The following is a 22863-nucleotide window of genomic DNA, read 5'->3' as shown; positions in this document are numbered from 1 at the left end:
CCCTGCCCAGCCCCTGCTGCTGCCCCCAGCCCCTGCTGCTGCCCCCAGCCCTGCCCGGCTGTGCCACTGCTGCCCCCAGCCCTGCCCGGCTGTGCCACCGCCTCCCACCGCCCCCAGCCCTGCCCGGCTGTGCCACCGCCGCCTCCAGCCCTGCCCAGCCCCTGCTGCTGCCCCCAGCCCCTGCTGCTGCCCCCAGCCCCTGCTGCTGCCCCCAGCCCCTGCTGCTGCCCCCAGCCCTGCCCGGCTGTGCCGCCGCCGCCCCCAGCCCTGCCCAGCCCCTGCTGCTGCCCCCAGCCCCTGCTGCTACCCCCAGCCCTGCCCGGCTGTGCCACCGCCGCCCCCAGCCCTGCCCAACTTCTGCCGCCGCCCCCAGCCCTGCCCGGCTGTGCCACCGCCGCCCCCAGCCCTGCCCAACTTCTGCCGCCGCCCCCAGCCCTGCCCGGCTGTGCCACCGCCTCCCACCGCCCCCAGCCCTGCCCGGCTGTGCCACCGCCGCCCCCAGCCCTGCCCAACTTCTGCCGCCGCCCCCAGTCCTGCCCGGCTGTGCCACCGCCCCCAGCCCTGCCCAACTTCTGCCGCCGCCCCCAGCCCTGCCCGGCTGTGCCACCGCCGCCCCCAGCCCTGCCCAACTTCTGCCGCCGCCCCCAGTCCTGCCCGGCTGTGCCACCGCCCCCAGCCCTGCCCAACTTCTGCCGCCGCCCCCAGCCCTGCCCGGCTGTGCCACCGCCGCCCCCAGCCCTGCCCAACTTCTGCCGCCGCCCCCAGTCCTGCCCGGCTGTGCCACCGCCCCCAGCCCTGCCCAACTTCTGCCGCCGCCCCCAGACCTGCCCGGCTGTGCCACCGCCGCCCCCAGACCTGCCCGGCTGTGCCACCGCTGCCCCCAGTCCTGCCCGGCTGTGCCACTGCCGCCCCCAGACCTGCCCGGCTGTGCCACCGCCGCCCCCAGCCCTGCCCGGCTGTGCCACCGCCGCCCCCAGCCCTGCCCGGCTGTGCCACCGCCCCCAGCCCTGCCCAGCTCTGCCGACACCCTCAGCCCTGCCCAACTGTGCTGCCGCCCCCAGCCCAGGTACCTGATGGAGCTGCAGAGGAAAGCCAAGAGGATGCTTGGTGGGGCTGGAGCAGCTCTGCTGTGAGCACAGGCTGAGGGAGCTGGGGCTGCTCAGCCTGCAGAGGAGAAGGCTCCAGGGGGACCTCAGAGCTGCCTGCCAGGACCTGAAGGGATCCTGCAGGAAGGCTGCAGAGAGACTTCTCCTGAGGAGGTCTGGGACAGGCCAAGGGGGAATGGTTTGGAGCTGAGGCAGAGCAGGGTCAGGCTGGAGCTGAGGACGAAGTTGTTCAGTGCCAGGGTGCTGAGACTCTGGCACAGGCTGCCCAGGGAGGCTGTGGCTGCCTCCTGCCTGGGGGTGCTCAAAGCCAGGCTGGATGAGGCCTCTCAGCTGGACTTGGGTGCTCGAGGCCTCTCTAGAGGCATTCCAAACATGTTGGCTGTGTCCCTGTGTGACCTTCTCCAGATGACTCTGCCTCAGCAGGGGAACTGGGCTTAGAATAGGATAGGATAGAATAGAATAGAATTAACCAGGTTGGAAGAGACCTTAGAGATCACCAAGTCCAACCTATCACCCAACACCATCTCATCAACTAAACCATGACACCAAGTGCCTCATCCAGTCTCCTCTTAAACACCCCCAGTGATGATGACTCCACCGTCTCCTTGGGCCTGATGATCTCCAGAGGTCCCTTCCAGCCCCCAGCACTCTGTGGTGCTGTGAAGCTCTCTCCAGCTCACCCTTATCCCATCTCATTGAAGATGTTCCTAGACTCAGAAGTCAGCACCAGGCCTTTCCCCCCACCACCACCACCTTAGCCCTGGTTTGTTTTGCCTTGCAGCTGCTCCTGTGCCCCAGGCTGGGCAGGACCTGACTGCAGTGAGGATGTCAACGAGTGTGACTCTGAGCCGTGCCTGAATGGAGCCACCTGCCACGAGTCTGCCAGGCAGGGGCAGTTTGTGTGCCTCTGTCCCCCCTTCTACACTGGAGCCCTCTGCCAGCTGCGCTTCAGCCCCTGCCAGCTGCCCCACAACCCCTGCAGGAACAACTCCACCTGCCTGGCACAGGCTGATGGCAGCCCCATGTGCATCTGCAGAGCAGGTGAGAGCCCTGCAGCAGCACAGCACAGCCTGGCAAAGCAGGGACAGGGCAGGGATGGTGCCCCTGGAGCAGCAGTGGTGTGGGCAGCAGGAACAGGGCAGGGATGGTGCCCCTGGAGCAGCAGTGGTGTGGGCAGCAGGAGCAGGGCAGGGATTGTGCCCCTGGAGCAGCAGTGGTGTGGGCAGCAGGAGCAGGGCAGGGATTGTGCCCCTGGAGCAGCAGTGGTGTGGGCAGCAGGAGCAGGGCAGGGATGGTGCCCCTGGAGCAGCAGTGGTGTGGGCAGCAGGAGCAGGGCAGGGGCTGTGCCCCTGGAGCAGCAGTGGTGTGGGCAGCAGGAGCAGGGCAGGGATGGTGCCCCTGGAGCAGCAGTGGTGTGGGCAGCAGGAGCAGGGCAGGGATGGTGCCCCTGGACTGGGCACTGGGGAGGCCACAGCTTGAGTGCTGGCTTCAGGTTTGGGCTCCTCACTCCCAGAAGGACATTGAGGCCTGGAGCAGGTCCAGAGAAGAGAGCTGGGGAAGGGTCTGGAGAACAGGTTTAAGGAGGAGCAGCTGAGGGAGCTGGGGTTCACAGACTGGTAGGGGTTGGAAGGGACCTCTGGAGGTCATCCAGGCCAAACCCCCTGCCAGAGCAGGGCACCCAGGGCAGGGCACCCAGAATACATCCAGGAGGGTTTGGAAAGGCTCCAGAGGAGACTCCACAACCTCTGGGCAGCCTGCTCCAGGCCTTCAGCACCCTCAGAGGGATGAAGTTTTCCCTTCTGTTCCCCTGGCACCTCCTCTGCTCCAGCTTGCCCCCAGTGCCCCTTGTGCTGTGCTTGGCCATCCCTGAGCAGAGCCTGGCTCCAGCCCTGCACATCTTGATCCCTAGCAATGAGGGCAGCCCTCAGGCTCCTCAGCTCCAAGCTCCCTCAGCCTGGCCTCACAGGCAGATGTTCCACTGCCTGCAGCAGCTCTGTGGCTCTGCTCTGGACTCTCTCCAGCAGTTCCCTGAGCTCCTTCTTGAGCTGAGGGGCCCAGAACTGGATGCAATATTCCAGATGTGGCCTCAGCAGGGCAGGAGGTTGTTTAGTCTGGAGAAGAGGAGGCTGAGGGTAGACCTTGCTCTCTCCAACTCCCTGAAGGCAGGCTGGGGTGAGGTGGGGTCTGTGTGGTAGAGGTCCTTCACTCACAGCTGCTGTACCCTTGTTTCAGGGTTTGAGGGGACTCACTGTGAAGTCAACAGTGATGAGTGCATCTCCCACCCATGCCAGAATGAAGGCCTCTGTGTGGATGGGGTCAACCATTTCAGGTAATTACCACTGTTGGAGCAGCAGATGTTCAGTCCCATGCAAGGGTGGCTCTCATCTAGCTGTTTGCTGTCCTTCAGGGACCCAATCTGCCCTTTTTTTCCCCAACACTGATGGAATGGACAAGAAAACTCAGGCTGTAGGGGACCAGTTTGGCAGAGCTGTTCCTTCAGAAAGGAGCCCCTGCACCACCCCACTGAGTGAGGTGGGCTGGGAAGGGGCTGAAGGAGGGATCCCAGAGGGCTGTGCTCAGTGGGGCAAGCTCCAGCTGGAGGCCTGCAGCTTGTGGTATCCCTCAGCAGCCAGGCTGGGTCCAGCCTTGCTCAACATCTTCATCACCAAGCTGGATGAAGGGGCAGGGTGTCCCCTCAAGCAGTTTGCTGGTGGTACAGGGGTGGGAGCAGTGGCTGGCACCACATCAGGCTGTGCTGAGGGGACACCTGGGCAGGCTGCAGAGCTGGGCAGAGGAACCTCATGGAGCTCAACAGGGGCAAGGGTGAGGTCCTGCACTGAATTCACCCCCCTCAAGCTCCCCCATTTCCCTTAGTCTCTTAGACTCATAGAATCAATAAGGTTGGAAAAGACCTCAGAGATCATCAAGGATGCCCCTGCTTACTGCAGAAGGGGTTGGACTAGATGATCCTCTGAGGTCCCTTCCAACCCAGTCCATTCTATGATTCTAAGTCCAACCTATCACTCAACACCTCAGGACTACTAGACCATGGCACCAAGTGCCACATCCAATCCCCTCCTGAGCACCTCCAGGGGCAAGGACTCCACCACCTCCCTGGGTGTTAGCCATTCCAATGGCTAACAACTCTCTCTGGGAAGAACTTTCTCTTCCCCTCCAGCCTAAACCTCCCCTGGCACAGCTTGAGACTGTGTCCTCTTCTTCTGGTGCTGCTTGCCTGGGAGAAGAGACCAACCCCCACCTGGCTAAAACCTCCCTGCAGGGAGTTGCAGACAGCAAGATGGTCTCCCCTGAGCCTCCTCTTCTCCAGGCTAAGCAACCCCAGCTCCCTCAGCCTCTCCTCACAGGGCTGTGCTCCAGACCCCTCCCCAGCTTTCTTGCCCTTCTCTGGACACCTTCCAGCAACTCAACATCTTGCCTAACCTGAGGGGCCCAGAACTGGACACAGGACTCAAGGTGTGGCCTCAGCAGTGCTGAGCACAGGGCACAATGACCTCCCTGCTCCTGCTGACCACACTGTGTCTCTTGATAAAAGTAACGCAAGAACACCTCTGCCATCCTCTCCGTGCCAGGTGCAGCTGCCAGCATGGCTTCACTGGCACTCTGTGTGAGGTGGAGATCAATGAATGCTTGTCCAGACCCTGCAGGAACAATGGCACCTGCCTGGATCTCAGAAACAGGTTGGTTCCTCCCCCAGGGACAGGAGTTCCCTGCTGTCCTTGCCTGCATGTTGTTCTTGTTGCCTTGAGGGGTGGGTGGCAGCCTCAGGGTGTGACAGGAATCCTGTGGTAAAACAAACCAGCAGGTGCCACTGACTCACAGGTTTGCCTCTGGTGTGACCCAAGAGGACAACAGAAGGAAAATGTTCTTCAGCACAGCTTCATCTGCCCTGTCCTGGCTTTTGTTTACCCTTGATTTGGAATGAGACTCATGGAACTGTTTTTGTTAGCCAAGCCCTTTCAGCTCAGCCAGCCCAGCCCTGCTCTGGCTCTGCCCAGGCTGGGGCTCACCCATGGCCCTCAGCTCCACAGCTCTGCCTCTGGAACACCTCCAGGGATGGGCACTCAGCCTCCTCTCTGGGCAGCCTGGGCCTGGCTTGGAGAAGCCTCTCAGGCAAGAAGGTTCTGCTGATGTCCAGCACAAACCTGCCCTGGGGCAACTTGAGGCCATTCTTTTCATCCTCTCACTTGTTAGCATGGAGCAGAGCCCAGCCCCCAGCTCCCTGCAGCCTCCTCTCAGGGAGCTGCAGAGAGCAATGAGGTCTCCCTCAGCCTCCTCTTCTCCACACTCAACACCCCCAGCTCCCTCAGCTGCTCCTCCCCAGCCCTGCTCTCCAGACCCTTCCCCAGCTCTGTTGCCCTTCTCTGGACCCACTCCAGCCCCCTCAGTGTACCACCTGAGTGTTTTATCAGTGCTGTCTGCCCTCTCCTGCAGCTGGAAGCAGAGAGACACTGACACCCACACAGCCCATGGAAAGCCAGCAGGAACAGAGCTCAGAGCCTGAGCTCCCACAGTTTGCTGCCTGTACAAATCCTCAGAGTCCTCATGGCAAAGGCTTTCATGAGAAGAAATCCTCCTCTCCTCCACACTGAACACCCTCAGCTGCTCCTGCCCAGCCCTCTTCTCCAGTCCCTTCCCCAGCTCTGTTGCCCTTCTCTGGACCCCCTCCTTCTCCTCAACATCCTCCTTGCACCCAGTCTTCCTCGTGGTGAGAAGGTGCTGGGTGCTGCTCAGTGGCTCCAGCCTGCCAGCAGCACCTGCACAGGCCTGCAGATGCTGGAACAGATCCTGCTGTGCCCTCCTGCTGCCTCCCCTGACTGTGCCTCCCCTGCAGGTTCCTCTGCAGCTGTGCACCTGGCTACTATGGGACCCTCTGTGAGATGGATGTCAACGAGTGTGAGGCTCTGCCCTGCCTGCATGGAGGCAGCTGCATCAACAGGCTGGGGGGCTATGGGTGTCTGTGCCCCCCTGGGTTCACAGGTATGCTGCCATGCTGCACAAGGCTCTCCCACAGCGTTCACATGGACCAGCCACAGGGCAAGAGGCAAGGATTGGGAGCTGAGAGAGAACAGGGTCAGACTGGAGCTGAGGAAGAAGTTGTTCAGTGCCAGGGTGCTGAGACTCTGGCACAGGCTGCCCAGGGAGGCTGTGGCTGCCTCCTGCCAGGCTGGATGAGGCCCTGAGCAGCCATATCTAGTTGAGAGTGGCACTGCCATCTGCTTCTACCCACCCACATGCTCTTGATGCATGTTGCCATTTACCAACCTCCCAGAGCAAGCTACCAGGGCAGATTCCATTCTTAAATCAGAGTATTTTGGGTTGGGAGGGATTTTATGAGGTCTTTAGTCCAACTTCTTGCTGTAATCAGGGTTAGCTAGAGGGCTGGACCAGGTTTTAGAATAGAATAGGGTTAACCAGGCTGGAAAAGACCTCAGAGATCATCAAGTCCAACCTATCACCCAACACCATCTAATCAACTAAACCATGGCACCAAGTGCCTCAGCCAGGCTCTTCCTAAACACCTCCGGGGATGGGGACTCCACCACCTCCCTGGACAGCACATTCCAATGGCCAGTAACTCTCTCTGGGAAGAACTTCCTCCTCACCTCCAGCCTAAACCTCCCCTGGCACAGCTTGAGACTGTGCCCTCTTGTTCTGGTGCTGGGTGCCTGGGAGAAGAGACCAACCCCCACCTGGCTACAACCTCCCTTCAGGGAGTTGCAGACAGCAAGAAGGTCTCCTCTGAGCCTCCTCTTCTCCAGGCTAAGCAACCCCAGCTCCCTCAGCCTCTCCTCACAGGGCTGTGCTCCAGACCCCTCCCCAGCTTTCTTGCCCTTCTCTGGACACCTTCCAGCAACTCAACATCTTGCCTAACCTGAGGGGCCCAGAACTGGACACAGGACTCAAGGTGTGGCCTGAGCAGTGCTGAGCACAGGGCACAATGACCTCCCTGCTCCTGCTGGCCACACTCTTCCTGATGCAGGCCAGGATGCTATTGGCCTTCTTGGCCACCTGGGCACACTGCAGGCTCATGTTCAGCCTACTCTCAACCAGTACCCCCAGGTCCCTCTCTGCCTGGCTGCTCTCAGCCACTCTGCCCCCAGGTATGTCTCAGACCCTCCATGAAGGGTGCTGAGCTCACTCCTGATGGGACATTTGAGCTGCCCTGTGAGCAGGTTTGGTATTACCCCTTTTGAAACAGCATGGCAGAAAGGGTGGGGTTGGGAGGGACCTGAGCTTGTGCAGCTCTTGGAGCCAATGACCAGCTGATCATTTGTGTAGCTCTAAACCCCAGCTCCTCTCTCCCTGCACTGTAAAACCTCACTGAGTGGTGATTCAGCCTCTTACAGCCTGCATAAAGCATGGGGGGAGAGAGAGGCAGATGGAAAGCTGTGATCACAGCAGTCACAGTGTCAGTGTGTGCTGCAGGCAGGCAGCTCAGGGGCTGATAAGGACCTCAATCTGAGCTGAGGTTTTTCCTGCCCTGAGCTGCATTTGTATTATTTCAGAGAGATGCCAGAGCAGATTTTCCCTGCTGCCCTCAGTGCCCAGCAGAGCTCTGCACTTCTCCCTTCTTTTCCACACAGATTGTTGATCTAGAGTGGTGAAATTGAAATGGGGAAGAATCACCCCAGAACTGTCAGGGTTGGAAGGGACCTCAAGGCTCAGCCAGTTCCAACCACCCTGTCATGGGCAGGGACACCTCACACTACAGCAGGTTGCTCACAGCCACATCCAGCCTGGCCTTGAATACCTCCAGGGAGGGGACATCTGCAGCCTGTCTGAGCAGCCTGTTTCAGGGTCTCACCACCCTTCTGAACAGTCCCTTAAAACCTCCAGGGATGAGGCTTCCACCCCCTCCCTGGGCAACCTGTGCCAGTGTCTCACCACCCTCATGGGGAGCAGCTTCTTCCTAACAGCCAATCTGAATCTACCCACTTCTAGTTTTGTTCCATCCCCCCCAGACCTATCACTCCCTGACACCCTCAAAAGTCCCTCCCCAGCTTTCTTGTAGCTCCCTTCAGATCCTGGAAGGCCACAATTAGGTCCCCTTGGAGCCTTCTCTTCTCCAGACTGAACAGCCCCAACTCCTTCAGCCTGTCCTCATAGCAGAGCAGCTCCAGCCCTCGAGAATGTGCTGCCCAGGGAGGTGGTGGAGTCCCCATCCCTGGAGGTGTTCAGGAAGAGCCTGGCTGAGGCACTTGGTGCCATGGTTTAGTTGATCAGATGGTGCTGGGTGATAGGTTGGACTTGATGATCTCAAAGATCTTTTCCAACCTGGTTAATTTACCTTACTCTACCCTATCCTACCTTATCCCATCCTATCCTATTCTATCCTACCCTATCCTACTCCACTCCTATCCTATCCTATTCTATCCTACCTTATCCTATCCTATCCTACCCTATCCTACTCCACTCCTATCCTATCCTATTCTATCCTACCTTATCCTACCCTATCCTACTCCACTCCTTTCCACTCCACTCCACTCCTATCCTATCCTACTCCACTCCACTCCTATCCTATTCTATTCTATGCCATGCCATGCCTATCCTATCCACTCCTATCCTACTCCACTCCACTCCTATCCTATCCTACTCCACTCCACTCCACTCCTACCCTACCCTCTCCTAACTGAATCAATGACTGCAGGGAATGAGCTGTGTGCAGCTTGTGTCAGTCCCTTGCTGCTCTGGTTTGCCTTCCACACAGGAGCCAGGTGTGAAGCTAACATAGATGAGTGCCTGTCAGGCCCTTGCCTCAACGGTGGGAGCTGCATCGATGCCATTGGTGCCTACCAGTGCCACTGCAGGAGAGGCTTTGGTGGGGCACACTGTGAGACAGACATCAACGACTGCTGGCCAGACCCTTGTCTCCATGGAAGGTGACTGCTGCTCTTTAACTCTTACTGCCTCCAACCAAGGACACAGAGCTGCTGGAGTGAGGCCAGAGGAGGCCACAAGGATGATCCCAGGGCTGGAGCAGCTCTGCTGTGAGGCCAGGGTGAGGGAGCTGGGGGTGCTCAGCCTGCAGAGGAGAAGGCTCCAGGGGGACCTCAGAGCTGCCTGCCAGGACCTGAAGGGATCCTGCAGGAAGGCTGCAGAGAGACTTCTCCTGAGGGGGTCTGGAGACGGGACAAGGGGGAATGGTTTGGAGCTGAGGCAGAGCAGGGTCAGGCTGGAGCTGAGGAAGAAGTTGTTCAGTGCCAGGGTGCTGAGACTCTGGCACAGGCTGCCCAGGGAGGCTGTGGCTGCCTCCTGCCTGGGGGTGTTGAAGGCCAGGCTGGATGAGGCCCTGAGCAGCTGAGCCTAGCTGAGAGGTGTCCCTGGGCATGGTGGGGAGGGTGGAGGGGATGAGCTCTGAGCTCCCTTCCAGCCTGGAGCACTCTGGGATTCTGTGATGCTGTGCCTGCTGACAGTGACCATTCAATGCCATGGGGAGGTTGACAAACACACTGTGGATGATGCTATTCCACAGGGGCATGCTCCAGGTGCACTCAGAGGTGGGAGGTGTACCCTGCTCCAGCTCATGCTCCATGATCTCAGCTTCCCATTCAGTGTGGCTCATTAGCATGAAGCAGTCCATGTGACTTAATTAAAGGTTAATGCAATCAAAACCTCAGCTTCAGCTGCTTGATGCCAACAGAAGATGGCTTTTAATGTGGCACTCTGTATCCAGGTGAAGCTCCTCAGCACCCATAACACAGAACCATACAATTGTTTGGGCTGGGAATTAGACCTCTAAAACTGAGTCTAACCAGCAGCCCAACCCCACCAGGGCCACCAAACCACAGCCCCAGGTGCCACAGGCACAAGGTTCTGGAACACCTCCAGGGATGGGGACTCCACCACCTCCCTGGGCAGCCTCTGCCAGTCCCTGACTACTCTTGCAGCAAAGAAATGTTTCCTCCTCTCCAACCTAAGCTTCCCCTGGCACATTCCAGGCCATCCCTTCTAGTCCTCTCACCTCCTACTAGAGAGCAGAGCCCAACCCCCAGCTGACTGCAGCCTCCTTAGGGAGTTGCAGGGAGCAGGGAGCTCTCCCCTCAAGCATACTTCTGAACCCCTTTAAGAGACTGCTTAGCAGTGCCCTGGATTTGAGGAGGTGCCCTTGGGGTCCCTTTGGAGCTGCATGGAATGGTGCTGCTGGTGCTGACTCTGGAATGAGATGGCTTCATCTTGTGCCTTGCAGCTGTACAGATCTGGTTGATGGCTATCTCTGCTCCTGTGACCCAGGATGGACCAGCTCCAGATGTGAGACCAACATCAATGTAGGTCATGACTTGAATTTTCACTCTAAGGGCAGGGGTCATGTGCTGCTTGCAGCTCATCTTCAATCAGGCAACTTCTTTTAAGAGGAAATCCATGGCAGGGCTTCAGGTGGTTCAAACCCATCCTGACAGGCTCTGATTTCATAGAGTCATGGAACTGTTGTGGTTGGAGGAGCCCTCTGAGATCACCAGGTCCAGCCACCAACCCAGCCCCACCATGGCCACAGCTTGCTGGAACCCCTCCAGGGATGGGGACTCCACCACCTCCCTGGGCAGCCTCTGCCAGTCCCTGACCACTCTTGCAGCACAGCAACTTTTCCTAATGTCTAACTTAAACCTCCCCTGGTATAACTTGAGGCCATTCCCTCTCCTTCCATCACCTGAGACTGGGGAGCAGAGCCCAACCCCCAGCTCCCTGTAGCCTCCTCTCAGGGAGCTGCAGAGAGCAAGGAGGTCTCCCTCAGCCTCCTCTTCTCCACACTGAACCCCCCCAGCTCCCTCAGCTGCTCCTCCCCAGCCCTCTTCTCCAGACCTTTCCCTAGCTTTGTTGCCCTTCTCTGGACTGAACTTCCAGTACCTGAAGGGCTCCAGGAGAGCTGAGGAGGGACTTTTGCCAAGGGTTGGCAGTGCCAGGATGAGGGAGAATGGTTTTGAGCCAGGAGAGGGCAGATTGAGCCTGGAGAGGAGGAAGAAATTCCTTAGAGTGAGGGTGGGAGACACTGGCACAGGCTGCCCAGGGAGGCTGTGGGTGTCTCCTCCCTGAAGGTGTGCCAGGCCAGGTTGGATGAGACCTTGAGCAACCTGGGCTGGTGGGAGGTGTCCCTGCCCATGGCAGGGCGTGGGAACTGGATGGTCTTGAAGGTCTCTTCCAAGCCAACCCCATTCTGTGAATCAGTCCTGCACTGGTAGCTGTTCTGTAACAGAATTAGTGCTGCACAGGTCATTCATAGATCCAAAGGTTCCACCAGCCCAGGCTGCTCAAGGTCTCATCCAGCCTGGCCTTGAACACCTCCAGGCAGGAGGCAGCCACAGCCTCCCTGGGCAGCCTGTGCCAGTGTCTCTCCACCCTCACTCAAGAACTTCTTCCTCCTCTCCAGTCTCCATCTCTCCTCTCCCAGCTCAAAGCCATTGTCCCTCACTCAGGCACTGCCAGCCCTTGTCCAAAGTTCCTCCCCAGCTCTCCTGGAGCCCTGCAGATGTTGAAGTGTAGGGGGTGGGCAGTGGATGGTCTTTAGGGTCCCTTCTGGAGCAAGGCACTGTGTGTGTGACAGGGCTGGGGGGTGAGAGTGTGGCTGTTGCTCTCCTCAGGAATGTGAGTCTGCTCCCTGCATCAACGGAGGCTCCTGCCAAGATGCCCTCAACGCCTTCCTCTGCACGTGTCCAAGTGGCTACACAGGGAGGCTCTGTGAGGTGGATGTGGATGTCTGCAGTGAGGCCCTGGGCACAGCTCTCTGCTCCAATGGAGGTGTGTGTGTGGATGGACCTGGAAGAGCTTTCCACTGCAGGTCAGTGTGGCCATGGCCCTGTAGCTGCTGCAGCTCACACTCACTGAGCTGTGAGGGGCTGTGGTGGCCTGGAGTCGTGCCAGGGGAGGCTTGGGTTGGACATCAGCCACAGTTTCATGACTGCCAGAGTGGTCAGGGACTGGCAGAGGCTGCCCAGGGAGGTGGTGGAGTTCCCATCCCTGGAGGTGCTCCAGAAAGCTGTGGACACAGTTTGGTGGCCAGAGTGGGGTTGGGTTGCTGGTTGGGCTGGATGCTCTTGGAGGGCTCTTACAACCCAAACCACTCCATGACTCTGTGAGGGGGGTGCTGGGAGCTCTCATTCACTTCCATCCTGGGCAGGCTGCCACTGACTGAGGGCTTCAGGCAAGAGCTCATGGTGGGGCTGGCTGCCCAGCAACCTGCCTGTGTGCTGCAGCCCCCTGAGGAAAGGACCTGGCTGCCAAAACAACCACCTGAGCAATTAGCAGGTTAGGGAGAAAGCAGTCCTTGGGCTCGGCCTGCAGGTGGTTGGTCTAATGAATGTGTGAGGGGAATTCTGAAGCCTCCTCATCCTCTTGGCCAAGCATTTTGAGCAAAAGAAACCATTCCTCAGGGGGCTTTTATAATCACAGAATCATTTGGGTTGGAAAAGACCTTGGAGGTCATGGGGACCAAGCAGTATTGAACTCTACCCATGGCCCTCAGCACCTCAGTTCTGCCTCCTGGAAACACCTCCAGAGGTGGGGATTCAGCCACCTCCCTGGGCAGCCTGGGCCTGGCTTGGAGAAGCCTTTCAGGCCAGAAGGTTCTGCTGATGTCCAACCTAAGCCTCCCCTAGGACATTCCAGGCCATTTCTTCTCCTTCTATCACCTGATCCTAAGGAGCAGAGCCCAATTCCCAGCTAGACTGAATAGAGTAGAATAGAGTAGACTAGAATAGAATAGACTACACTAGACTAGACTAGACTAGAATAGACCAGACCAGGTGGGAAAAGACCTTGGAGATCATTGAGTCCAACCTATCACCCAACACCACCCAACCAACTAACCCACGGCACCAAGCACCCTATCAAGTCTCCTCCTGAACACCTCCAGTGATTGTGACTCCATCACCTCCTCCCTGCAGCCTCCTCTCAGGGAGCTGCAGAGAGCAAGGAGGTCTCCCTCAGGCTCCTCTTCTCCACTCTCAACACCCCCAGCTCCCTCAGCTGCCCCTCTCAGAACACCAAGGCCCTTCTCCAGCTGGGCTGCCCTTCTTGGGCCATGCCCCAGGAGCTCAGTGAGTGAGATCCTGACTCTTCTGAGGCGAGACACAACATCTCCTGCCCTGGCAGAGCAGCACTCTGTGGGGCTCAGCTGAAGTCACCTCATTTAGAAGTTACTTCAACTTAGCCACACGCTGCCTGCCTAGCAACAGGCACCAGTTTGTCATCATCAAGTGGTGAAGGCAGCAGGGGCTGTGAGAGCAGCTTCATGACACATCCTTATGGCACAGCAGAGCCCTTCAGCAGGCCCCCTGCATTTTTATGGAGACAAAATGAGGCTGTGTGTCCCCATGTCCGACCCTGATGGAGATTTACAGCCTCAGCTGTCAACATCAATCTGCCTGAGAGCTCTGCACAGCGTTCAGCAGCTCAGGAACAGCTGTTTCTGGGAAGGTTACCCCTTGGGTTTTCTCTGTGCTGCTCTGCCACAGCTGTCAGCAGTTGTTTAGTGGCTTTGAATATAGAATCATGGAATGGTTTGGGTTGGCAAAGCCCTCTGAGCTCATCCAGCCCAACCACCAGCCCAACCCCACCATGGCCACCAAACCCTGGCCCCAGGTGCCATGGATGCCTGTGGATATAGAATAGAATAGAATAGACCAGACCAGATCAGGTTGGAAGAGGCCTTCAAGACCATCAAGTCCAACCTATCACCCAACACCATCTAATCAGCTAAACCATGGCACCAAGTGCCTCATCCAGGCTCTTCCTAAACACCTCCAGGGATGGGGACTCCATCACCTCCCTGGGCAGCACATTCCAATGGCAAATCTCTCTCTCTTCGTGTAGAATTTCTTCCTAACATCCAGTCTGAACCTCCCCTGGCACAGCTTGAGACTGTGTCCTCTTCTTCTGGTGCTGGGTGCCTGGGAGAAGAGACCAACCCCCACCTGGCTACAACCTCCCTTCAGGCAGTTTTAGAGAGCAAGAAGGTCTCCCCTGAGCTTCCTCTTCTCCAGGCTAAGCAACCCCAGCTCCCTCAGCCTCTCCTCACAGGGCTGTGCTCCAGACCCCTCCCCAGCTTTCTTGCCCTTCTCTGGACACCTTCAAGAGTCTCAATGTCCTTCTTAAACTGAGGGGCCCAGAACTGGACACAGGACTCAAGGTGTGGCCTAACCAGTGCTGAGCACAGGGCACAATGACCTCCCTGCTCCTGCTGGCCACACTCTTCCTGATGCAGGCCAGGATGCCATTGGCCTTCTTGGCCCCCTGAGCACACTGCTGGCTCATGTTCAGCCTACTCTCAACCAGCACCCCCAGGTCCCTCTCTGCCTGGCTGCTCTCAGCCACTCTGACCCCAGCCTGTAGCACTGCCTGGGGTTGTTGTGGCCAATGTGCAGCACCTGGCACTTGGATGTGTTCAATCTCCTGCCCTTGGCCTCTGCCCATCTGTCCAGCCTGCCAAGGTCCCTCTGCAGAGCTCTCCTAGCCTCTAACAGATCAACTCCTGCCCCCAGCTTGCTGTCATCTGCACATTTCCTGCTGATGGACTCAATCCCCTCCTCCAGATCATCAATAAAGATATTAAATATACACAGAGTGTGACCACAGAGCTTCACTGGTGGAGTCCCCATCCCTGGAGGGGTTCCAGCAAGCTGTGGCCATGGCACCTGGGGCCAGAGTTTGGTGGCCATGGTGGGGCTGGGTTGATGGTTGCCCTGGGTGATCTCAGAGGGCTTTGCCAACCTTAATGATTCTATTTTCTTCTCTCTTTTCTGCTGTTGCCACTTCAGGAGATGGTTTAGTGGCCACGGGGGTGTCAAGTAGAAGGCTGGACTTGGTCTTGGAGATCTTCTCCAAGCTCTGTGGTTCCTGGAGGCATTCAAGAACCACATGGAGATGGGGCCATAGTTCAGTGGCCATGGTGGGGTTGGGTTGCTGGTTGGACTGGATGACCTTAGAGAGCACTTCTAACCTTCATTTTACAATGCTCTGGGTTCCCATGTGAAACCTGGAGGAGTTTAATCCTTAGATTGCAGAGGAGGAGGTGAGATGATGTCCCTGCAGGTCTGGTTTCCACAGCAGGGCTCTCTGAGCTGCTGCTTCTGCACAGGGTAACCCTTTGGACTGTTTCCTCCAGGTGCCTTGCTGGGTTTTCTGGCCAGCTGTGTGAGCTGGAGGTGAATGAGTGCAGCTCAGCTCCCTGTCTGCATGGCTCCACCTGTGAAGACCTTGTCAATGGCTACTCCTGTCACTGCCAGCCAGGTAACGCCCTCTGGCACAGAGCCTTAGAGAGGGTTGGGAGCTGTCAGTGCTGCTGCCGAGAAAGAACATCTGGAAGGACCTCCTGGGGAGCTTCTTCTCCCACTGTCTAGTGATAGAAGAGGAGGAAAAGGCCTTGAGTTGAGCCAGAAGAGGTTTAGGTTGGAGGTTAGAAGAAAGTTCTTTACTGAAAGCCTTCTCAGAGCCTGGCACAGGCTGCCCAGGGGGTGCTGGGGTCACAGTCCCTGGTGGTGTGCACAGAACATGTGGCCATGGCACTTTGGGACATGGTGTTAGTGGCCATGCTGGGGTTGGGTTGAGGGTTGGACTTGATCTTAAAGGTCTTCTCCAACCCAGATGATTCTCTGGTTCTTATCAGCAGCCATTGGGTGAAGGCTCCAAGGTCAGGGCAGAGGCACTTAGATTTGGATCAAGCAGCACTGCTGGTGGGGCCCTTTTGGCTGTAGGGTTTTGTGTTTGCTTGGAAATGGGAAGATTTAATTTGCACGGCTTCACAGCCTGCATGGGCTTGGAAGGGACCCTCCAAGGTCGTCTTGTCCAACTTCCCAAGCAGGGAGCAGGGACAGCTCCAGCCCAGAGCAGGCTGCCCAGGGACACAGCAAGGCTGAGCTTGAATGTCTGCAGGGATGGAGCCTCAACCACCTCCCTGGGCACTGTGCCAGCGTCTCCCCAGCCTCACTGTGCAGAACTTCCTCCTGATGTCCAACCTAACCCTGCCCTGCTCCAGTTCCAAACCATTGTCCCTTGTCCTATCCCCACAGCCCCTCCCCAGTCCTCCTCTTCACATACTGGAAGGCAGCTCTAAGGTCTGCCTGGAGCCTTCTCCTCTGCAGGCTGCACAGCCCCAAATCTCCCAGCCTGTTCCTATAGCAGAGGTTCTACAGCCTCTGATCATCTTTGTGACCTCCTCTGGACCCTCTCCAACAGGTCCCTGTCTCTTTCATGCTGCTGGTTGGTTTGGTTGGGGTTTTGGCACTGCTGCTGCCTCTTAAACTATCTGTCTGTCTGTTTGGTTGGTGTTGGGGATTTTGTTGCTGTCTTTGCAGCTGCGGCATGGCTTGGCTGTGGCCTTGGCTTGGCTGTGGCTGCGGCTTGGCTGTAGCCTTGGCTGCAGCTGCAATCACAGCTTGGCTGTGGCCTTGGCTGCAGGTGCGACCAGAGCTTGGCTGCGGCTTTGGCTGCAGCTGCAGCTGTGCCTTGGCTGCTAGCTTGGCTGTGGCTTTGGCATGGCTGCAGGCTTGGCTGCGGTGCAGCTGCAGCCTTGGCCACGCCTGTGACTGTGGCTTTGGCATGGTTGTGGCTTTGGCTTGGCTGCAGCTGCAGGCTTGGCTGCGGCCTTGGCCACGGCTGCAGGCTTGGCTGTGGCTTTGGTTGGGCTGTGGCTTTGGCTTGGCTGTGGCCTTGGCTGTGACCATGCCTTGGCTGCAGCCTTGGCCGCAGCTTTAGCTGCAGCTGCGACCATGCCTTGGCTGCGCTGCTTTAGCTGTGGCTGTGACCACGGCTTGGCTGTGGCTCTGGCTGTGGCCTTGGTGCAGCTGTGGCCTTGGCTGTGGCTCTGACAGTGGCTTGGTTGTGGCTTTGGCTGTAGCCTTGGCTGTGGCTCTGACTGTGGCTTGGCTGTGGCTTTGGCTGTAGCCTTGGCTGCGGCTCTGACCGTGGCTTGGCTGCGGCTTTGGCTGTGGCCTTGGCTGCGGCTCTGACCGTGGCTTGGCTGCGGCTTTGGCTGTAGCCTTGGCTGCGGCTCTGACCGTGGCTTGGCTGCGGCTCTGGCTGTAGCCTTGGCTGCGGCTCTGACTGTGGCTTGGCTGCGGCTTTGGCTGTAGCCTTGGCTGCGGCTCTGACCGTGGCTTGGCTGCGGCTTTGGCTGTAGCCTTGGCTGCGGCTCTGACTGTGGCTTGGCTGCGGCTTTGGCTGTAGCCTTGGCTGTGGCTCTGACTGTGGCTTGGCTGCGGCTTTGGCTGTAGCCTTGGCTGCGGCTCTGACTGTGGCTTGGCTGCGGCTTTGGCTTGGCTGTGGCCTTTTCTGCAGCTTTGGCTTTGGTCTGGATTTGGTTTCCCTCCCCCCAGGGTGGGAAGGCCTGCACTGCGAGCTGGATGTTGACGAGTGCCTCTCCAGCCCTTGCATCCACGGCATCTGCGTTCAGCAGGAGCCCACCTTTGGCTACTCCTGCTTCTGCAAGCCAGGATTCGTGGTGAGACGCTGCCCTCCTCCTTTCCTCCTGCCAGAGAAGCTGCACATCCATTGCTGACAGGGGATTACCCTTCCCTTGGTGCCCTCCTCCCCCACCTCACCTGGGCCTGGCTGAGAATCACCACCTTTTAATTAGCAGTTCTTTGCTGCCCTTCATGGAGTCATTTCAGCTGGAAGAGACTTTAGGATCCCTGAGTCCAGCCCTCCTCCCATGGCCATTCCATCACATTTGGTTCATTACCAGGAGCTCCCAACAAGTATTTACCTCACTTCCACGAAGTGGCCAGGGTGACTCTGGCACCTGTCAGCCTATGCTGGTGTCATTACACTAATCATTGCCTTCCAATGCCAATTGATGCTTCCTTTCACATACCAATTAGCATCATTGGGATAGGATAGAATAGAATAGAATAGAATAGAATAGAATAGAATAGAATAGAATAGACTAGACTAGAATAGAATAGAATAGAATAGAATAGAATAGCTGGGGGTGCTCATCCTGGAGAAGAGAAGGCTCCAGGGGGACCTCAGAGCTGCCTGCCAGCACCTGAAGGGATCCTGCAGGAAGGCTGCAGAGAGACTTCTCCTGAGGGGGTCTGGAGACAGGCCAAGGGGGAATGGTTTGGAGCTGAGGCAGAGCAGGGTCAGACTGGAGCTGAGGAAGAAGTTATTCAGTGCCAGGGTGCTGAGACTCTGGCACAGGCTGCCCAGGGAGGCTGTGGCTGCCTCCTGCCTGGGGGTGCTCAAAGTCAGGCTGGATGAGGCCTCTCAGCTGGACTTGGGTGCTCAAGGCCTCTCTGGAGGCATTCCAAACATGTTGGCTGTGTCCCTGTGTGACCTTCTCCAGGTGACTCTGCCTTGGCAGGGGCACTGGCAATGGAATAGAATAGAATAGGCTAGAATAGGATTAACCAGGTTGGAAGAGACCTTAGAGATCATCAAGTCCAACCTATCACCCAACACCATCTAATCAACTAAACCATGACACCAAGTGCCTCAGCCAGGCTCTTCCTAAACACCTTCAGGGATGGGGACTCCACCACCTCCCTGGGCAGCACATTCCAATGGCCAGTCTCTCTTCCTGGGAAGAACTTCTTCCTAACCTCCAGCCTAAACCTCCCCTGGCACAGCTTCAGACTGTGTCCTCTTGTTCTGGTGCTGCTTGCCTGGGAGAAGAGACCAACCCCCACCTGGCTACAACCTCCCTGCAGGGAGTTGGAGAGAGCAAGAAGGTCTCCCCTGAGCCTCCTCTTCTCCAGGCTAAGCAACCCCAGCTCCCTCAGCCTCTCCTCACAGGGCTGTGCTCCAGACCCCTCCCCAGCTTTCTTGCCCTTCTCTGGACACCTTCCAGCATCTCAACTTCTTTCCTAAACTGAAGAGAACTCAGACTTGAAACTCTTCCATACAGGAAACAAATTCCCTGAAACTAAAGCCACTCACTCCTCTGAAACCTTGAGCCCTGTGGGCTTTGGTCCCATCATGGACTGGCTTAGGCTGGAAAGGTGCCTCCACTCCAAGCCTGGGTTTTGTTCTCTCTTTAACACACCAAAAGGATCCTTTGAGAGTGGCTGACAACCAGTAAGGTTGGAAGAGCCCTCTGGCATCATCCAACCCAAGTGCCATGGCCCCAGGTTTCTGGAACACCTCCAGGGCTGGGGACTCCCCCACCTCCCTGCGCAGCCTGAGGATGAGCTGCACTTTGCCTTCAGCAGGGGCTGGGTTTGGTCACTGGTTGCCTTGCAGGGCCGAAGCTGCGAGCTGAACTACGACGACTGCCTCCTGCGCTCCTGCTCCCCTGGCTTCCTCTGTGTGGATGGAATCAACAACATCAGCTGCCTGCCTGCCACCCCCCACAGCAGGCCCCCAGCCCCTCAGGTGGCTGAAGCGTCCCCTGATGAGCTTTTGGGCAATGACCTTCCCCCAGCCCTGCCTGTGTCTGTGGATGTTTGGTCCAAAGAGGTTTCTCCCGGGGCTCCCTCAGGAGAGGTGGCCCAAGGTAAGCAGACAACTGAGAAATGCAGCTATAGCAGAGCTCATTCCTTAGGGTCATAGAATGGGTTGGGTTGGAAGGGACCTTCAACATCAGCCAGTTCCCACCCCCTGCCATGGGCAGGGACACCTCCCACCAGCCCGGCTTGCTCAAGGGGTGAATTTCTCTGCTCTCTTGCCACCCTTCCTAAACAAACTCTCCAGCTCCATCCCCTTCTGCAGGAACCAAGTCAGAAAGGTCATGGCAGCTCTGCAAGTGGAACAAAGGAGCTGTGTGGCTAAGCCTGGCCTGCAGCAACCACAGAATCATGGAATGGGTTAGGCTGGAAGGGACATGAAAGCTCATCCAGTGCCAACCCCCTGCCATGGGCAGGGACACCTCCCACCAGCCCAGGTTGCTCAAGGCCTCATCCAGCCTGGCCTTGAACACCTCCAGGCAGGAGGTATCCACAGCCTCCCTGGGCAGCCTGTGCCAGGCTCTCCCCACCCTCACTGGAAAGAATTTCTTCCTCCTCTCCAGTCTCAGTCTCCCCTCTCCCAGCTCAAAGCCTTTGTCCCTCACCCTGTCACTCCCAGCCCTTGTCCAAAGTCCTTCTCCAGCTCTCCTGGAGCCCCTTCATGTACTGGAAGGCTGCTCTGAGGTCTCCCTGGAGCCTTCTCTTCTCCAGGCTGCACAGCCCCAACTCTCCCAACCTGTCCCCACAGGGGAGAGGTTCTCCAGCTCTCTGATCACCTTGGTGACCTCCTCTGGACGCTGTCCAACAGTTGCATGTTGTTGTACTGGGGCCCCAGAGCTGGAGGCAGTGCTGCAGGTGGGGTCTGAGCAGAGCAGAAGGGTTTAGTTTTCATCCCAAGTATGTTGATTTCTACTTCTTCTACTCCCTTCTGTTCCTGTCATTTAACCCACCATCCCTAATGGCACTGAAATCCAACTGGCAAATTACTTTTTGCCCTCAAAACAGTGTTTTTTATCCCAGCAGCTTCCATGCCAGGTAAGGGAAACTGCACTTTCTCTGTGCTTGCTTTCCACTCTGCTTTGCTGGAAATCTGATGGAGCTCCTGCTGTGCCCAGCTCTCTCTGCCCCTGATGCCCATCTTCCCTCCTTGCTTGACTGGTCAGAAGCTGAAAGATAATGTGCCTCACTCCATGGGGGACTTGTGTTTGCCTCTCCTAGCTCACATCTGTTCTGAGCACTCCTCTGTGCCTCCTAAGGGCCCTTCACTGCCAACACCTGGGGCAAAGCTCCCAGCAACTGCCAAAGCAGCTGCTGAGGGATTATGCAGGGGCTGGCAGTGCCAGGACAAGGGGCAGGGCCTGAGATGGAAGAAGGCAGATTGAGACTGGAGAGGAGGAAGAAATTGCTGCCAGTGAGGGTGGGGAGACTCTGGCACAGGCTGCCCAGGGAGGCTGTGGATGTCCACTACCTGGAGGTGTTCTGGGCCAGGCTGGATGAGGCCTTGAGCATCCTGGGCTGGTGGGAGGTGTCCCTGCAGGGACAGGGCAGGGGGTTGGGACTGGGTGATCTTGAAGATCCCTTCCAACCCAATCCATTCCATGACTTTTGGGGACCAAAAGCCTTGCTGCACACTGCAGCTGTCAGCACCAACAGGCTGCCCCTTCCTTTTCAAGCCCCAGAAGCCAAGCCAATGACAAATTGCTGGCCAGGCCAAGTCAGGCCAGAAGGCAACTTACTGCTGACCAGGAACAATCATCAGGAGTATTGAGTCATGAGTTCAGTCTCAGGGTCACCTATGTGACATCCAAGTAAACACAAAGCTGCTTTCTGAAGTCACTTTGTTTCCCTGCAGCAAAGATTTAGTGGTGATGTGAAACAAGCTCCCTGCTCAGGGAGCTCAGCAGCAGCAGCCAGGCTTGGGCACAGCCACAGCAAAACCAGAGGTGTTGGGAGGGTGACACTGTGAGTGCCAAGGACAGCTGGAAGGAGGAGCCCAGAATCCCAGAGTGGCTCAGGCTGGAAGGGAGCTCAGAGCTCATCCCCTCCACCCTCCCCACCACCCTCCCCACCATGCCCAGGGACACCTCTCAGCTAGGCTCAGCTGCTCAGGGCCTCATCCAGCCTGGCCTTCAGCACCCCCAGGCAGGAGGCAGCCACAGCCTCCCTGGGCAGCCTGTGCCAGAGTCTCAGCACCCTGGCACTGAACAACTTCTTCCTCAGCTCCAGCCTGACCCTCCTCTGCCTCAGCTCCAAACCATTCCCCCTTGGCCTGTTCCCAGTCACCCTCAGGAGAAGTCTCTCTGCAGCCTTCCAGCAGGATCCCTTCAGGTGCTGGCAGGCAGCTCTGAGGTCCCCCTGGAGTCTTCTCTTCTCCAGGCTGAGCACCCCCAGCTCCCTCAGCCTGGCCTCCCAGCAGAGCTGCTCCAGCCCTGGGATAATCTTTGTGCTCTCCTCTGGACTCTCTCCACAGCTCTGTGTCCTTCTGGTGCTGGGGACAGCAGAGCTGGAGGCAGCAGGAGTGGAGGTGAGGTCTGAGCAGAGCAGAGCCCAGGGGCAGCATCCCCTCTCCTGCTCTGCTGCCCACACTGCTCTGGCTGCAGCCCAGCACAGGATTTGAGGCACTCTCACACTTCTCTTAGCAGTGAAATATTCTGGTGAGCAAAACAGCTCCCATGGTGCAGCCTGCTCTGGGAACCTCTTCCTCTGCCCTCCAGCTCTGCTTGGGAACAGTGTCTGAACATATCAGTGTTCAGCCTGAGTGACAACAGCTTTGGGCTGTCTTTGACCACTGCTCAGGACCAAGGACACAAAGAATTAGAAGGCAAACATCAATCACAGAGTGATAGGGGCTGGACAGGGCCTGCAGAGATCATCATTGCAGATGGCACTAACTTGGGTGGCAGTGGTGATCTGCTGGAGGGCAGGAAGGCTCTGCAGAGGGCCCTGGCCAGGCTGCATCCATGGCTGAGGCCAATGGGATGTGGTTCACCAAGGCCAAGGGCTGGGTCCTGCACCTGGGGCACAACGACCCCAGGAAGGCTCCAGGCTGGGGACAGAGTGGCTGGAAAGTGCCCAGCAGGAAAGGCCCTGGGGGTGCTGGGTGCCAGCAGCTGGAGATGAGCCAGGGGGTGCCCATGGGGGCAAGGAGGCCACCAGCAGCCTGGGCTGGAGCAGCAGTGGTGTGGGCAGCAGAAGCAGGGCAGGGGTTGTGCCCCTGGGCTGGGCACTGGGGAGGCCACAGCTTGAGTGCTGGGTTCAGGTTTGGGCTCTCACTCCCAGAAGGACATTGAGGGCTGGAGCAGGTGCAGAGAAGGGCAACAGAGCTGGGGAAGGGTCTGGAGAAGAGGGCTGGGGAGGAGCAG

At 57.8% G+C, this 22863-nt stretch overlaps 1 protein-coding gene across 1 annotated transcript in view; it reads left to right on the top strand.

The window, feature by feature from the left end:
• EYS (eyes shut homolog) overlaps positions 1-22863 on the top strand; it is a 162670-nt gene that overhangs the window by 101671 nt on the left and 38136 nt on the right. The window contains 10 exon segments of the mRNA XM_068153724.1: positions 1888-2147; positions 3339-3435; positions 4697-4804; positions 5959-6104; positions 8836-9007; positions 10315-10393; positions 11702-11898; positions 15223-15347; positions 17432-17556; positions 19299-19551. Of these exon segments, the coding sequence (XP_068009825.1) occupies positions 1888-2147; positions 3339-3435; positions 4697-4804; positions 5959-6104; positions 8836-9007; positions 10315-10393; positions 11702-11898; positions 15223-15347; positions 17432-17556; positions 19299-19551 (1562 nt within the window).

The sequence above is a fragment of the Melanerpes formicivorus genome, unplaced genomic scaffold (assembly GCF_026170545.1).
Source record: "Melanerpes formicivorus ecotype bairdi unplaced genomic scaffold, bMelFor1.0.p_v2 SCAF_26, whole genome shotgun sequence".
NCBI classification, from domain to species: domain Eukaryota; kingdom Metazoa; phylum Chordata; class Aves; order Piciformes; family Picidae; genus Melanerpes; species Melanerpes formicivorus.
This window is presented reverse-complemented; position numbering and strand designations above follow the sequence as displayed.